This window comes from Trematosphaeria pertusa (genome assembly GCF_010094035.1).
Source record: "Trematosphaeria pertusa strain CBS 122368 unplaced genomic scaffold BU26scaffold_10, whole genome shotgun sequence".
NCBI lineage: Eukaryota > Fungi > Ascomycota > Dothideomycetes > Pleosporales > Trematosphaeriaceae > Trematosphaeria > Trematosphaeria pertusa.
Genome location: NW_022987221.1, coordinates 414,682 through 429,316, shown reverse-complemented (window position 1 = coordinate 429,316; position 14,635 = coordinate 414,682). Strand labels below are relative to the sequence as shown.

The window sequence follows — 14,635 nt, the reverse complement described above, 5'->3', positions numbered from 1 at the left end:
CATTGCACTTCGCGTCGTGTATTACTCAGCACCTTCTTTTGACATTGATATGGGTCTTGTAGTCTCTTTGTTCATGCGCGACGGAAAGACGGGCAAAACCGGCGTTTCTCTTCCTCTCATATCCTCTATCGATCCGCCTACAAAACTATTCCCCCCACGGGCTCCGTGGCGCCAAGGCGGGGGAGCGGGACGGTGGCCTCTCAGACAGAAAAGCGAGTTGAATTAATGCGGAGGCGGTCCAGACAGCGTCCTCACAGGACGCCTTGTCGACATGGTCGAGCCTCTTTTCACATCACCGCTGCGAGCACCCCACGAGCCTGAGAATGTCCCTGCCAGTGCTGGACCAATCACCCGCGGCTGATCGGCCAGCCAGTGACGAATGCCCACCGCGCGGATGCAGCACCGTTTCTCGCCAATCGGTACGGCTGTGGCCCAGGCCGCCTCCAGATGACTTGTATACTCCCATCGCTGGACGGCGGCCAGCGCAGCTCGAAACCAGTTTTGCGAGTCACCTGGCCCCAGCACCAGCCCACTCGCTTTCGATATTGACTGCAATGCCCCGATATACAGCCGTAGTACTTGGGTCCAGGTAAGTGCAGATGAGATGGTGTCTAGACGAGCACCGTGATAGGGCATGATAAGTGAATGCCGGCTCGCAGTATTTTCCGTCATGCAGCACCGCCTGCGCCTGGGAAGCGGCGCCGTGTTCAACCTGGTAACGACAGTACTGCAGCACAGTCAGACTGAGACATGTCTGCCTTACCGCTGTGGGTAACGGGCCGATCCCTAGAAGACGCGGGAGGATCCTACGCACGCCGATGCCCAGTGAGCTATGCCTCCTCGTTGCCGTAATACAGCACCCACGTCTACGCCCCTCGCCACGGGCTGGAGGCACTGAGCTAGGTGGTGTGATCCACGAGCAGATTATGGGTCATCAGCGGTAAGGTTTCATGTGACGCTGCGGCAAGGCCAGCGTATATGGCATCGAAGTGATCTTCATATAGCCGAGTATGAGCGTATATTCTCGTCTGATATACCTTGTTTTCCGCATTGGGTGTCCACGTCCTGGCGGTCTTCTCGAAGGTTATTCTATCCAACACACCGAGTTGATCCGGACCAGATAGGGCGGGTTTCAGTGAGGTGATCCTCCCTGTCCACGCTGCGACCGTTGCACACAGCGCCGTCCTCCAGCGGCAGGCTACGTCCTGTGCTTTGATGTTGAACTCAAGGGGAGCCCACGTCGTGCTTGGCAGTTTAATCTATCTGCCTTGCGATATATGCAGGCAGCATATGGCGCCGACAAGCTCTAGCCGCATTCTTCACGCTTTGCTCGCTTGTCGTCAGGATCCGGTCTGGCACAAAATTGTCTGCAAAGGCTCTGCAGAGGCGATGTAGTCGCGGGTAAGGCGTGTGCGTGCATGAGCGAGCATATGCACCAGCGCCATGCGGCTCTACAGTGTATCACGTCTTTATTTAGCTTGCTTTCCGCCATCAAGTACATCGTCCGGGCAGGTGTCTCTCGGTTCGTGTGTTTGACGGTCGGGCGAGGATCGAACGGACAGGGCTTTTCGCCCGCACGCAGGTGGCTTTGACTGCACGATTTCTTTTCGGGTCACGTTGAGGATTATTCGAAGAGTGTTATAATTGAGCGGTTGGTGGTTGGGGCTAACTGGCCAGGGCGTTGCTCCTAGCACCTCGGTTCGCCTTGTGGCTCTATCGGCGCAGGCAATAAGCGTGCGCGTTGTCTCCATTTACCCACAACCCTCCGTGTCGAATATCGATGTCGATTGATATCAACTGGGACACGCTCACAGGCGGCGCAGATGGCTCCGCGCGTGCAGAGGCTATCCGCGCCTTCATCCATGACCGGTTCCAGCAGGTGACGCTTCCGCGCTTCATCCGCTCCGTCCACGTGCACTCGTTCGACTTTGGCCGCGTCGCCCCCGAGATTGAGATCAAAGACATCTGCGATCCGCTGCCCGACTTTTACGAGGAGGACGAAGATTATCCAGACGAGGACGAGAGTGACGGCCAAGGAGACGACGACCAACGCGGTGCCAGCGATCCTTCCCGTACGGCAAAGGAGCGGCGCAGAGACACGGGACGAGCATCAAATGCAGAGGAGACTTCGTCGGACCCATCACGTTTAGCGCCGCCATTCGTCAACCCGAGAGCGCCCGGCCTTCGGACTACGCTGGCGCCAGCCGACCAGCTTGGGAGCCCTTTCCCCCGCGCCTCAACGCCGGGCATACCTGGAGGCACATCCAACATCAACTACTTCCATCTTCCCTTAGGCGCTGGTCTCTCTGGTGCCACGGCGCCCCTCGCTGCTGTGGCCGGGGCGCAGCTACAAGGTTGGCCCGATACTGCCAATGTCCGACCGTCGACGCCGACCAACCTTCGTCTGCGCAACACGGCTTCATTCAGCTCCTTGACACTGACGCCGCAATCGAATCCTGACCCCAGCACGCGCCCGTCTTCACAGCACCAGCACGACGCAGAGCGACGGAACTCTCTGGCCGAATCCACTAGTACTTCGTCGCAGGATGGCTACGACAGAACGCCGCCCGCGTCACCTCCCCGCATGCGCGAGAAGAGCCCCGAAGACATCCAGGTCGTAGCACATGTCCAGTATTCCGGAGACGTCAAAATGTCGCTAACCGCAGAAATTCTCCTAGACTACCCCATGCCAAGCTTCGTTGGCATTCCCCTGAAGCTGAACATCTCGGGGCTAACCTTTGATGGAGTCGCTATCCTGGCCCACATCAAGAGACGAGCCCATTTTTGCTTTCTATCTCCCGAGGATGCCGACGCACTAGTCGGCAGCGAAACCAGCCTTGACTCTCTTCACACGGACCCACAGAGACAAGAGCAGCAACCCCCACCGCGCCCAAGAATCGGAGGCCTGCTTGAGCACATCAAGGTTGAGAGCGAGATCGGCGATAGGGGAAACGGGAAACAGGTCCTGAAGAACGTAGGCAAGGTGGAGTCATTCGTCCTGGAGCAGGTCAGGCGCATCTTCGAGGACGAATTCGTCTATCCGAGCTTCTGGACGTTCCTCGTCTGATACTCGTCTAGCTACCTGCTGAGTGACGACGCCTCCAAAATTTACCCTTTTCGGATCCTGCTGTACGCCGAGGCCTTGCCTTGCTGTCACTTGCAGCATCAAAGGAACACAACGAAAGACATGATGGCTCCACTTGCCCCAAAAGAAGGAATTGGGTAGCTCGACCAGCCGAGTGTAGCTGCCATTTTGTACCCCGCGAGTCTCTGTACTCCTCTGTCAAAATGCATGCAAGCGTTAGCGCCTCTGGGCCCTAGTGTTTCTTGTCGCGAGGTAGCACAAACCTCAGTCCCCACTCTTGAGCGAGAGTCACGTTACAGCGCAGTGCGGGTGTATCACAGCAGAAGGGTGCGTTTGCAGTAAGCGTTTCCCCATGGCCCATTGACATGTTGCACAGAAACGTGGGCTGGCGTTCTGCCTGTCGCGGCCGACCGCAGAGACGAACATGCACAATTTTTTGACAGGTCAAATGTTTTGGGACTGTTACTGACAGCGGGTATCAGGCCACGTCCGTAGCACTCGTGTTCACAGACGCAGCGAATACACCTTGTGCATGAGCCTGAAAGTACGCATGTACGACTGCTACTGACCTGTCAAAGTCACTACCCGCCTGTCAACAATCTTCTGGGACCACTGCCAGTCCCGCCGCATCCTTGTGCGTCTCAACTATCGTACAATGCTTTATCATCAGTTCCGCTCTGTCATGCGGGCGGTCGATCCTCTTTCTCGATGCCTCTTTTCGGCGTGACGCGTCCTGCCCGAGTTATCCCGCAATTCTCGCTCCCGTCTCGGTGGATCCTACCGGCCTCCTTGCTGCAGGCTTGCGTGCGACCCCTCACGCTGCATGACGACTGATACCGTCCAGCGAATCTCCGCCGCCGACTGCCAATTCCCGAGGTCAAGGGTCAAGAACACAGCAGCTGCCAGCGAGCAGGGCCATGTAACGCTGCGACTGCTTTCGAATACGTGCAGCGAGGCGGGCAGTATGCTCGGACAGCGGCGACAGGAATTGATTGCGAAGACGGACTGAAATGAAAATTTGATTTCAAAGGAGGGGCTGTCGTCGACATCCGAATGTGTTCTATTCTTGGAAGAGAGGAGAAGAGTGGGGAGCACTGAGCAAGAGGTGGTTTACAGGGGCTAAATCGTGAGTTTATTATCACATATAGGTCGATGGGCTATATTTCATGGGTCGGCGAGGCCAAGCGGTGGGCGACCTATCTATTTCGCAGCAGAAGAGCGGTTTTCTCGTCGCGTCATTCGCCTCAATCTCAAGTCCATTATCATATTGGACCAAACGCATTCTCGGACTTGCAACATATCCTGATTGGTGGAAATCTACACGTGACCGCGAATGAAATAGACTCACCTTGGCAGGGTCTAGACGGGCTAGCGCGGGATGACATTGAAAGCGAGAGCGAGCGAAGCTCGACTTCACGTTTAGCTTCCTCCAGGGTCCAAAGGCAAAAGTCTCGAGAGCGGGAGACTTGGAGTTCGGACAAGAGATGTTTCGCATCGCCAAGAAGCGCCACAAAACGTGGCTGGGTGCCCCCTCATTATGTCATGCTTTTTGGCCGTCCGATCCGACGCAGTTGCCCCGCCATCAGGAGCAAGATCAGCTGAAAACTGAAACAGACGTGTGTCAACTGACAACACCTGTATTCACACGCACACTCTCTCTCACCCCTATACAAATTCCTATTACTCGACCAACTCTAAAGCTACTACAAATTCACCTAAACTTCTACGAATTGACAAGACACTACGCTCACCATGGCCCCGCCGAAGCTCCAGCTTAGCGACTTCTGGCTGCCCTGCCTCGTCCTCCTCGTCTTCTGGGCGCGCCCTACGGCGGCCTTTGGCGCTGGTAACATTGCCAGCCTAAGCAAGATCGAGGGGCAGAGATGGCGCCATGGCGATATCGAAGACACGCTGCTCACCCTCATCATTTCGAGCCAGACCGGCAAGAAGTTCAGCAAGATGGACGTCAAACGCGTCTACTTTGGCAACTGGCTGCGCGACTACTCGCAGGCGGTTGATGTCGGGACCGTCAAAATGGTGTCGGCCGAGGCTATCCGGATCCTGCTTTGGGTGCTAGGGTTTTTGAGCTTTGGCTATGGGACGAAGGAGTTCGAGGTTACGCGGGACAGGCTCGGGTGCTACCGCCCGGAAGAGCATATTGACAATCCTAAGGTCAGTGAGGTTATGCAACTGTTGCGGGAGCTTTACTGACTGGTGCAGGACTACGCCGACAATCTCGACGCGAGGCAGTACGACCGTCGCCTCCGAGCACCCGTCGACGAGAGGCGCGAGCTAGGCATCGATGAGCGCACCGGCCTAAAGAACTACATCGCTTCGGAAGATATGGGAATAACCACCTCGGCAGAAATGGTCCGCAACCTTCTCCGTCGCTGCATTGACTTGGCCCGGCGTTCCGGCTGCAGCGGACCGGACTTTTACGAGGCACTTCGTCTCCTCGGTACGGCCACGCACTGTTTGGAAGACTATTCCGCTCACTCAAATTACACTGAGCTCGCGCTGTTGGAATTGAATGAAGAACATACACGCGCTATCTTTCCGCATGTCGGCCGTAATGCCATGTTCCGCATCCAGGGAGTCCAGAAGCCCGTTTATCCCATCGTAACCGGCACATTTGGCGGCGTCGACTTCTTGCATTCCGTCTGTGGCGAGATCAGCGACAAGGCGACCCAATCTGAGCTCCAGGAACTTGAGGGCGCCATCAATGACGCCGACCGAAACAAGAACAAAAGCCAAATTAAGGAGCTTCTTGGCAAGCTCCCAGACGGGATTTTCGGCGATAAAGACCAGGCTGGCAAGGCCGATGAGCTCGAGCAAAACGCTCAAGCCGCTCAAATGAGCAATATGCACATCACGCCGAAGGAGCCCGAAGAGTTCACCCAGCAGATCGGTGAGCTTGTGAAGCAGATCTACCCCATCATGGAGTTCCACGACGAGATCATGCAATCCATCTCCGAGTTCATGGAGAACATACCCATCTTGCCTGAGCTACTTGAGCAGGTCCAGGAGCAGGTCAATGTTTTCGTCTTCAGTCTCCTAGCCCCTTTTGTCCTGCCAATCCTTGACCAGGTGAAGACTGAGCTCGAAACCGGTTCCAGCGAGGTCATTGCCAGCGCCCGTGAGAAGCAACACATTGTCTTCAATGACGACAACTGCACCGATCCGACCCACAGCATGCTTTCAAAGGACCACTTCACCAACATTCTCAATGAACCTGCTGGCCAAGTCGCGTCCGAAGTCCTGAAGTGGGCTGTACCGCAAATTGTCTCTTGCTGGGATGGTGAGGCCGACCCAGAAACGACCATCAACCGCATCATTCAGGGTGTCTTCCATCACCCCGCCCAACGCAGCCACGACGACAAAGTTATTGCACAGGGCCGCGATATCATGTTCCGCACTGTTAAGAATTGGTGGGATTCATTCCAGGAACACGAGAAGGAGTCGCTCGCGGGGCAGCTTGGTCGTGAAGGCGTGCAGCAAGGCCAAAACCACAAAGGGGACATACATGACAAAGGTCATGGATGCGGCAAGCCCATTACTATGGCCAATGACTTCTCCGGCCTTATTGGCGGCGGTGGTAAGGGTAGAGGTAATGCCCAGTTTCAGCAAGTAAGCAACGAGGCAGGCAAGATTGCGAGCGATGCCGTTGGTGGTGGGGTCTTGGGTGGTGTGGTTTCGGGTCTCGTCGGCGGAATTGGAGGCTCTCTCCTTGGCGGAGCTTTTGGCGACGAAGAGAAGAAGAGTAAGAAGAGTGATAAGTACGGCGACGACGGTTCTTACACTCAGTCCTACTCGGAGTCCGGCCATCACAAGAAGAAGTCTCAGGACGACTCCGAACGGTATGGCCAAGCCGAGTACCGGCAGACGCAATATCCAGGAGGAGGACGTAGCGAGGAATACTCCCGCACTGAGCAGGATCAGCGCGGCGGCTCTTACGGTTACCAGCAACGTGTCGAGACTTCCAGCTACGGCGAGTCCGGAGGCTATGAGCGCCGCGAAGAACGCCGCTACGAGAGTGGCAACCAGTGGGAGTCCGAGCAACGCCGCGAAGGTTTCGACCAGCAAGGAGAGTACTATGAAGAGAAGAAGAAGTAAGCCATGCTTACGCCTGTTCCTTTTAGAGTACTAATGAAGAAACAGGAAGCATGGAAAGAAATACGATAGCGGCTCCGAGGAGGAGAAGTCTGGGGACGAAGACGATTATGAGAAGCGCATGAAAAAGGAGCGAAAGAAGCGTGAGAAGGATGAGAAGAAGAAATACAAAAAGCACGGCAGCGGCGACGAAGACTCCGACGATGATGCCTACAAGCGTCGCTCGGGTTCGCGAGAGCGCAAGGGATCCCCAAAGCGGCGCTCGGGCGACTACTCGCACAGTAGCGGCTACGGCGAAGAGAAGCGTTACGGTGAGCAGAGCTACGGAAGCGGAGGAGGCGGCGGAGGTGGCGGGTACGGACGTGAAGAGCGCTCAGGATATGGCGGAGATACCGGCGGCTATGGCCGTCAAGAATCTTCCGGATATGGTGTAGATTCTTACAGCACTGGTGGCGGCTATGGTCGTCAGGAGAGCTCCGGATATGGTGGGGACTCATACGGTCGTCAAGAATCTTCCTCATACGGTGGCCAGGAGTCTTCTGGTTATGGCGGGGAGTCTGGGGGCGGCTATGGCGATCGAAAGCAGGAATATGGATCCGGAGGTTATGGCTCCGGCAGCTATGGTGGTGGCGAGTATGAGAGGAGGTACTGAGGTCTTGTCTTGTATGACTCTGAACCAAGAGCTTTGGGCACCCTGTTGGCCGGACTCACCCCACTTGAGCCTAGACACTGACGCTTGAGGGATAGGCTTCATGATTGATGAGCAACATCTTCCCAATATATGAATAAAGGGCGACTTTCTTTTCGTCTTTGGATACTTTGGCGGTCATTAGTTCTTGCAGTCGATGTTGACGTTCCCTATCGAGCTATCGCAGTGCACCGCACGGCAGCTACTTCCTTCACGGTCCTTTATGTGCTACGTGTTGGTTAAAAAGGCGCGTAATCGTGGGCGCTGCTCCCATCAATTTAGGGGTGATCCATACCTCGACTCATTACCGCTCTCGACGCTCAACAAGAAGGTGGTTCTTTGGTTGAACGGAATGCTGTTTATTATTGTATCATCTTCTTGGCCTAAACCTCGCTAGTTTGGTCACAATGAAAGGCTAGCCGCATATGTAGTAAAAAAACATCAGCTATTTATCTGCTCTTGAACGTCCTACGCGTTTAAGTGTTTTCATACGAGAGTGATAGTCCGATAAGTGCCCGGAAAGGCATCTTGCATTTCGGTCCCGGGCGGTAGCCTAACCCACCCCACCATGCGCCCAACACGTCGATACTCCAATTCTCCTGCACCTGTACTTTCGATCACCAAGTATACGGTATGCACTGCCGGAGGATCCGGAATAAGTTCCCCTTCCTTCCAGAACGAGAAGAGCGCAAAGACTGCGGATTCACTACCGCGCTCAATTCTTCCTTGTACATCTGGATCGAGAGTTAGCGATCCTCCAAAGCGGTCCCTTGGCAAAGTGAGCCGGTGGAGCAAGCCATGGATTTTCAGTGTGCCGCTTGCTGGCGATGAGACGAGCGGTGCGCCCGTCCACCGGACGTCGATGTCGATTATCTCTGCTTGGTAGCGGAGCGGTGACGAGGCTGGGGTATCAGAGCCTGGATGAGCGGAGGCTATGGGGTCGGAGTACGTTGCTGCTATTGCCTTCCACTCTATGTCGTAGAGCCACGGCCTGACACTGCCATGCGGAAAGGTCATCCACGTCCACGAAGGCTGGCGAGTCTCCTGCAGCGGCTGCCAATCGTCGGTTGGATATACACCCCACCCGAGGTGGAACTGAAGATATCTTCTCCAGAGCCCAAGGATCGGCTCATCGCCGGTCATCTCCCGGTACAGGTCTGTGACGCCTGCAAACGCGGCATAGTGGTCCGAACTGCACGTCAGACTGCGGTTCATATAGCTTTTGCACCAGTTCCACCATCGGGCGCGTATATCGTGGTCTTGTTTTAAGGGTTTTGTCCCAACGGTGTGCTCAGGGACATGGCTCCCGAGAATCTCCCACGCTCCCCCTTTCATTTCCTCATGGTCCAATCCATCTTCAGTCTCCACGTGCGTGGCGCACTGCCAGACGAACTGCTTATGCGTGGCATGCAGAATACGGCGTGATAGAATCTTTTCTTGGAATCTAGCCAAAGTGACCGTACGATTAGCAGGTGCTCAAAAGATGAAGGCGCAGATACCAAGTAGCCAGTCAAATGCTCAAGCAATTCAAACATTCAGCGTAGGGGTACGCAGAAGGTCTTACTCACTGCTTGTAAGTTAGCATAAGTTCTATCCTGCTATTTGTACTGCCACCTTACCATCCAGGCGCGCTTGTGCACTGGCGCATCCCATATCAAGTGCCGCATTTCGAGCTCGTAATTGCCGTGTTTGCCGTCTCGAATTGCGAAGGAGGGAGGCTGGTCAGGCTTTCGTTCCGAGACGAAGAATTGAGTAGCTGGAGCCAGCAAGTTGTCTATGCCGCACCCTTCTTCCGAGTTAGATGCACTGCTCGCTGAGATGGTCAAAGTGGCGCCTCGAAAGATGGACGCCATCTTCGCCGATTCGCGCTCCCAGTCTGCAGCATCGTCTTGTATGATGCAGAGACTATCAATCCAAAGGTAGCGGATTTGTAGGGCTTCGGTGATTGCAACTGCGTCGCGGAACGTCTTGGGAAGGGCGTCTAGGGCGATGGAATTCTGGTAACTCTTTACTTTGTCACACGTCGTCTTGGATGGGATCGCTATGCCTCCCCAGCAATGACTGAGAACTAAATATGGAGCTTTGTGCAAATCCAAATCGTCCGTTGGAAGCAGTCGAAGAAGCGTCTGCCCATGTTCCGAGCGCACTTCAAGAACGCGCGCCGCTAGGGGACTTTCAGGGCTTAAAGTATTTCGGCATTTTGGATGCTGCTCCAAGCACTCCCGTAGCCAGAACAAAAGGGTGGGGACTCTAGCCGGGAAGTCTGAAGGTACCGGACTACTCCAAATAGCACGGGGAAGACTTCTAGCTGCTTCCATTAATACTATACGCCCGAGAAAAGAAAACTTAGGAATTCGAGTGTTACATACCCGCGTTACCCAATGCGATGAAAAGCCTCCAGCCAAGTTGTTTCCAATAACTCTGCTCTATATTGACGCGCAATTCAAGCCTCTCCACTATTTTATTCTCCCCTATGCTTTCAATTTTGATCGACATGAGAGCATACGACATCTTATCGTCCTCATATTCCGACTTGATCCCCTGAAAAAAGTCTTCGCCGAATGCATCACACAAATAGCGGCAGAATTTGCATCTCTTCCCGCATTCTACCAGCTCAAGGACATCGCGGTGTAAGCGGGCTCGTCCATTTGACCTCCGCGCCAGTATCTCGAAACATTCCCGACAGAAGGTGTCCCCGGCGGACACTTGCTTGGAGGACGCGTTTTCAGCCGTGCGTAAGGGGTATTCGGCATCGCTTGTCTGGGCCATGGAGCGTCGGGCGAAAACCGTGGACGGCTAGGTGGTTCTTTCTTCATCGTGTGCTATGAGCTCCGCTGTCCTTTTCGCCATAAGCGCCTGTGGAGCGTTCCATGCAGCACAGCATGCATGTGCCTCGCTTGGCGTCAGTGCAGGATTGCGAGGACGTATCATCGATAACACGTCGATCCTCGCGACTGCGAACATCCTCTCTTGCTTCGTACCCTCACTCGTTAGCTCCGTATGCTAATATCATCTTAGGAAGGCGACGGACGCAATAAATACTAATAGAATCCAGCCGCCGACCGCGAGAAACCTTCCCGACCGCTGTCGGACCGACCTCGACTCTGCGTAGCCACCATCTATCTTGCTTACTCGCCTCGGCTTGCCCGCACCGTAGTCGATCCCATCGCGTCTTGAACGATGCTACAGAGACTCGCAAAATACAATATAGAGAGAGACAAAGTAGGAGATAGGAGAGAATAAGCCATGGTGCAGGGGTGTATTGGGATCTAGATACAGTCTTTACGACGGGAAAGACCAGTACAGTTCACGTATACCTGAACAGAACGGCTCTCTGTCAGATCAATAGCCGTATTCGATGCTTAGCGATGGGCATAGACTCGACTTTGGCCGCTGCAGGAAGTCGACTCTCGTTTCTGTCTGGCTGTCGCGATGAAGACAGACACCGGAATCCATGACCTCCCCATTGCTCCGTACTCTTAGGCCTCCTTATCCGATATATCAGTTGGGCTCAGCAATTTCTAGAATGGAAGAGTGTCTTACAATTGGAGGCTGGCAGTATGAGCAACACGAGATTCAGACATGGAGATCACTCGTCGGCCATAGATATTTCAATTTAAGTGGCTCTCAGGGCATGGCATCAATCGATCCCAGAATCGACCCCTTGGACAGAACCACGCCGCGCATGGAGCCCGTAATTCCACGATTGTGGCGCCTGCGGATCCTTCCGAAGCCACCAGGACCACGCCATTGTGTCTTCAGGCCCTATCTAGATCTTTGAGAGCATTTAGAAGGACTAAGTTTCTGATTGCGCCCGATCCCGACATAGCAAGCGAGTTGTGGGTGCATCTTCTGCGTCGAAAAGCGCTGGAACCGGACACTGCGGGTCGTCGCTTAAGGGCTGCGTAGGTATTGGGCAACATATCATAGTTATGCCCGTACTCAGTGCAAGAAGAGGTTGCAACAGAGAGTACATTTAGGTCGTCAAGGTAGGCTTGAGGTCGTGATTAGGGACGCGGGCATGGCACGCTAATTTAGTTGTCCATTTTTGAGTACGAGTCATGCAGCTTTCTTTGGTAGGATGCACGACTCGTGTGCCGGCAAACCATTTACTGCTCTTCCGCCCTTCGCTCCTTGCCTCTCCTCAGACGCCCTCAGGTCATCGCATGAAACCCCAATATTGACGCAGCTGACGAAGTTTCGAGCAGCTGTTTGCGAACGCCCGCGACATTCGATGCTTTCCGACCCAAATCTTTTCGAGTGTCTCGAGGTCCACCAACACTTCCTCGCATCTCCGCGATTAGTGGCCCAATGAACACCGTCCCATTTCTTAGTGCTTTGCCATCCAGCGATCAGGAAAGCAATATCCGACGTCAAAAGTTATCCGCCACAAGGTCTCAGGACCTTATAGCGTCCCTTCAGACGCGTGTCCATTGGCCAATGGAACTCAGCATGGTTCCTGTGACATCTGCTGCGGATATCTTAACTCCGCTTGGAGTGGTTCGCATTGATATATTTAGTACCTGGTAGACGCGCCCTGGGTGCTAAGTATTCGTCTTCATCTTCTTTCGATTTTTTCACTTTTCACTTTTCTCGGTGAGAACGATGTCTCCGTCCAAGAGCCAAAAACGCGCAATACGCATTGCAGGATGCTCGGGCGGCTTCACAGACCGCTCCACTGCAATCACCCGCATGGCTGGTGATCCAGAAGTCGACGTCGTGATGGGTAATCCTGATCTTCCAAACCTCATCGACTTCAGCTCACTCTCACAGGCGACTGGCTCTCCGAGATGACCATGACAGTCCACGGTAGCGGAAAAATCAAGAACGTGCAATCTCAAAACGGCAAAGCCCAACTGACGCTCGAGGAGCGCAAGAAGAATGCCATGTACGCCGAAACCTTCATCCAGTGCTTCGAGCCGGCAATTCCGAATCTTGTCAAAAACAAGACGAAACTCGCCGTCAATGCTGGTGCGTCGGATACGGAGCTTCTCGCTGAGGTTGTGGTGGACCTCCTAGAGAAGCAAGGCGCCGGGCATCTGAAGGTGGCGTGGATTGAGGGTGATGATGTGACCGGACAGGTGAATAGCTTGATTAAGAAGGGAGAAAAGTTTGAGAACCTGATGCACGGAAAGATATTGGAAGAATGGGGAATGGACCCGATCTGTGCCCAAGCGTATCTAGGAGGCCTTTGCATAGCAGAAGCCTTCAAGCAAGGGGCGGATATCGTGCTTGCGGGTCGCGTTGCGGATCCCGCTCCTGTCATTGGGGCTGCTGCGTAAGTTGCCGCTAACCTTGTGGGTATGGCGAGGCTAATGTGAGCAGGTGGTGGCATGATTGGCGTCCCGATCAGTTTGATGAGCTCGCCGGAGCATTCATCGCAGGCCATCTGATCGAGTGCTCTTCTTACGTCTGTGGTGGTTACTACTCCATGTTCAAGGATCTCATCAAGACTGGGAAGCACGTCAACATGGGGTTCCCTATCGCGGAAGTCGAACATGACGGCACTTTCAATATTGCGAAGGAGAAGAACAGTGGGGGTAAGTCTCTTCGCACTCTTGGTACGAATTCCTCACTGAAAGTCGTCAGGCTGCGTGACTGTGGCGTCCTGCGCTTCGCAGCTCCTCTACGAGATCCAGGGTCCATTATATTATAATTGCGACGTGACAGCCGAGCTCGCCAATATCAAGATGGAACAGATCGGGGAAGAGCTAGTGCGTGTGACGGGCGTAAAGGGGTTGCCTCCGCCACCTACTACGAAGGTCGGCATCACTGCGCCGGCGGGCTTCCAGTGTGAATGGCACTTCTTTGTGTGTGGTCTCGACATTGAGGAGAAGTGCAAGATCACCGAGGACCAAATCCGATATGGTAAGTATTTTCTCCGTCGCATACGCCATCCTTGCCATTAGGAGGCTGACATATGGCAGCGATGGGCGACAACGTAAAACGCTTCTCGACCCTTAAGTTCCACCAGAACGGCTCTTCGCCCATCGACGCCCACAACCAAGATGTCGCCACCGTAGACTTACGCTGCTTCGCCCAAACCTCCGATCCCGAGGTGGTCCGCCCAGACGTCCCCAATGGCTTTAACCGCTGGTGTCTCGAAGTCTTCCTCCAATCCGCACCCGGCCTCTCGCTCTCCAATGATCTCCGTCAAATCGTACCAAAGCCGTACTACGAGTACTGGGTTACTCTTTTCCCACAGACCGAGCTCCCCCTTCGCGTGCACACTATGTGGGGTGACAAGAAAGTCACCGATCTCGGGGCACCGAAGATCACGAAAGAGTATGCGCGCCAGCAGCAATCGTACGAGACCGCTTCTCCTATCGATCTGTCCTCGTTCGGGGAGACGGTTCGTGCCCCGTTGGGCTACATTGTGGCTGGGCGATCTGGAGATAAAGCGTCGGACTGCAACTGCGGATTTTTTGTAAGACACGATGATGAGTGGGACTGGCTGAGATCGTTCATGACGATCGAACGCGTGAAGCAGCTTCTTGGGCCGGAGGAGTATAAGGGGAAACCGATTGACCGATTCGAGCTCCCTGGGATTAGGGCCGTGCACTTCTTGTTGCACGATCATCTCGATCGCGGCTACAATGCTTGCAGTAATTACGATACGTTGGGAAAGAGTAAGTACAGTCTGAAAATAGTGACAAGGGATCATATGCTAACTTGTGGTAGATGCAATGGAGTATATGCGCGCGAAGACGGTGGATTTGCCGAAGAAATTCTTGGATAGGGGACGCATTTGA

General features: G+C 54.4%; 4 protein-coding genes across 4 annotated transcripts; 3 read left to right on the top strand and 1 right to left on the bottom strand.

The window, feature by feature from the left end:
* Positions 1-1,780: 1,780 nt before the first annotated feature.
* BU26DRAFT_430531 (mitochondrial distribution and morphology protein 12) lies at positions 1,781-3,067 on the top strand (the record flags this gene model as incomplete). Its single annotated transcript, XM_033823885.1, has 2 exons — positions 1,781-2,144; positions 2,205-3,067. 2 exons carry the CDS (start codon positions 1,781-1,783, stop codon positions 3,065-3,067), a joined length of 1,227 nt encoding a protein of 408 aa, XP_033681549.1.
* Positions 3,068-4,709: 1,642 nt separating this feature from the next.
* BU26DRAFT_48351 (Het-C-domain-containing protein) lies at positions 4,710-7,426 on the top strand. The gene is made up of 2 exons (XM_033825815.1): positions 4,710-5,257; positions 5,306-7,426. The coding sequence occupies exons 1-2, from the start codon at positions 4,838-4,840 to the stop codon at positions 7,196-7,198; spliced, it is 2,313 nt and encodes a 770-aa protein (XP_033681548.1). The 5' UTR covers positions 4,710-4,837; the 3' UTR covers positions 7,199-7,426.
* An 809-nt stretch (positions 7,427-8,235) lies between these two features.
* BU26DRAFT_520997 (HET-domain-containing protein) lies at positions 8,236-10,722 on the bottom strand. Its single transcript, XM_033829428.1, has 3 exons — positions 10,253-10,722; positions 9,504-10,191; positions 8,236-9,327 (listed from the first exon to the last, which is right to left on the bottom strand). Exons 1-3 carry the CDS (start codon positions 10,650-10,652, stop codon positions 8,370-8,372), a joined length of 2,046 nt encoding a protein of 681 aa, XP_033681547.1. The 5' UTR covers positions 10,653-10,722; the 3' UTR covers positions 8,236-8,369.
* A 1,766-nt stretch (positions 10,723-12,488) lies between these two features.
* On the top strand, positions 12,489-14,635 carry BU26DRAFT_487716 (DUF1446-domain-containing protein; the record flags this gene model as incomplete). The annotated part of the gene is made up of 6 exons (XM_033825956.1): positions 12,489-12,609; positions 12,657-13,161; positions 13,209-13,423; positions 13,473-13,751; positions 13,811-14,512; positions 14,565-14,635. The coding sequence occupies 6 exons, from the start codon at positions 12,489-12,491 to the stop codon at positions 14,633-14,635; spliced, it is 1,893 nt and encodes a 630-aa protein (XP_033681546.1).

Bases quoted from the DNA above. Each gene is read 5' to 3' on its own strand.
- BU26DRAFT_48351 (XM_033825815.1), top strand. From the start codon at position 4,838: ATGGCCCCGCCGAAGCTCCAGCTTAGCGACTTCTGGCTGCCCTGCCTC. The intron at 5,258-5,305 runs GTCAGTGAGGTT...TGACTGGTGCAG, and splicing joins AGCATATTGACAATCCTAAG to GACTACGCCGACAATCTCGA.
- BU26DRAFT_520997 (XM_033829428.1), bottom strand. From the start codon at position 10,652: ATGGCCCAGACAAGCGATGCCGAATACCCCTTACGCACGGCTGAAAAC. The intron at 10,192-10,252 runs GTATGTAACACT...TAATGGAAGCAG, and splicing joins CATCGCATTGGGTAACGCGG to CTAGAAGTCTTCCCCGTGCT. The intron at 9,328-9,503 runs GGTAAGGTGGCA...CACTTTGGCTAG, and splicing joins GTGCACAAGCGCGCCTGGAT to ATTCCAAGAAAAGATTCTAT.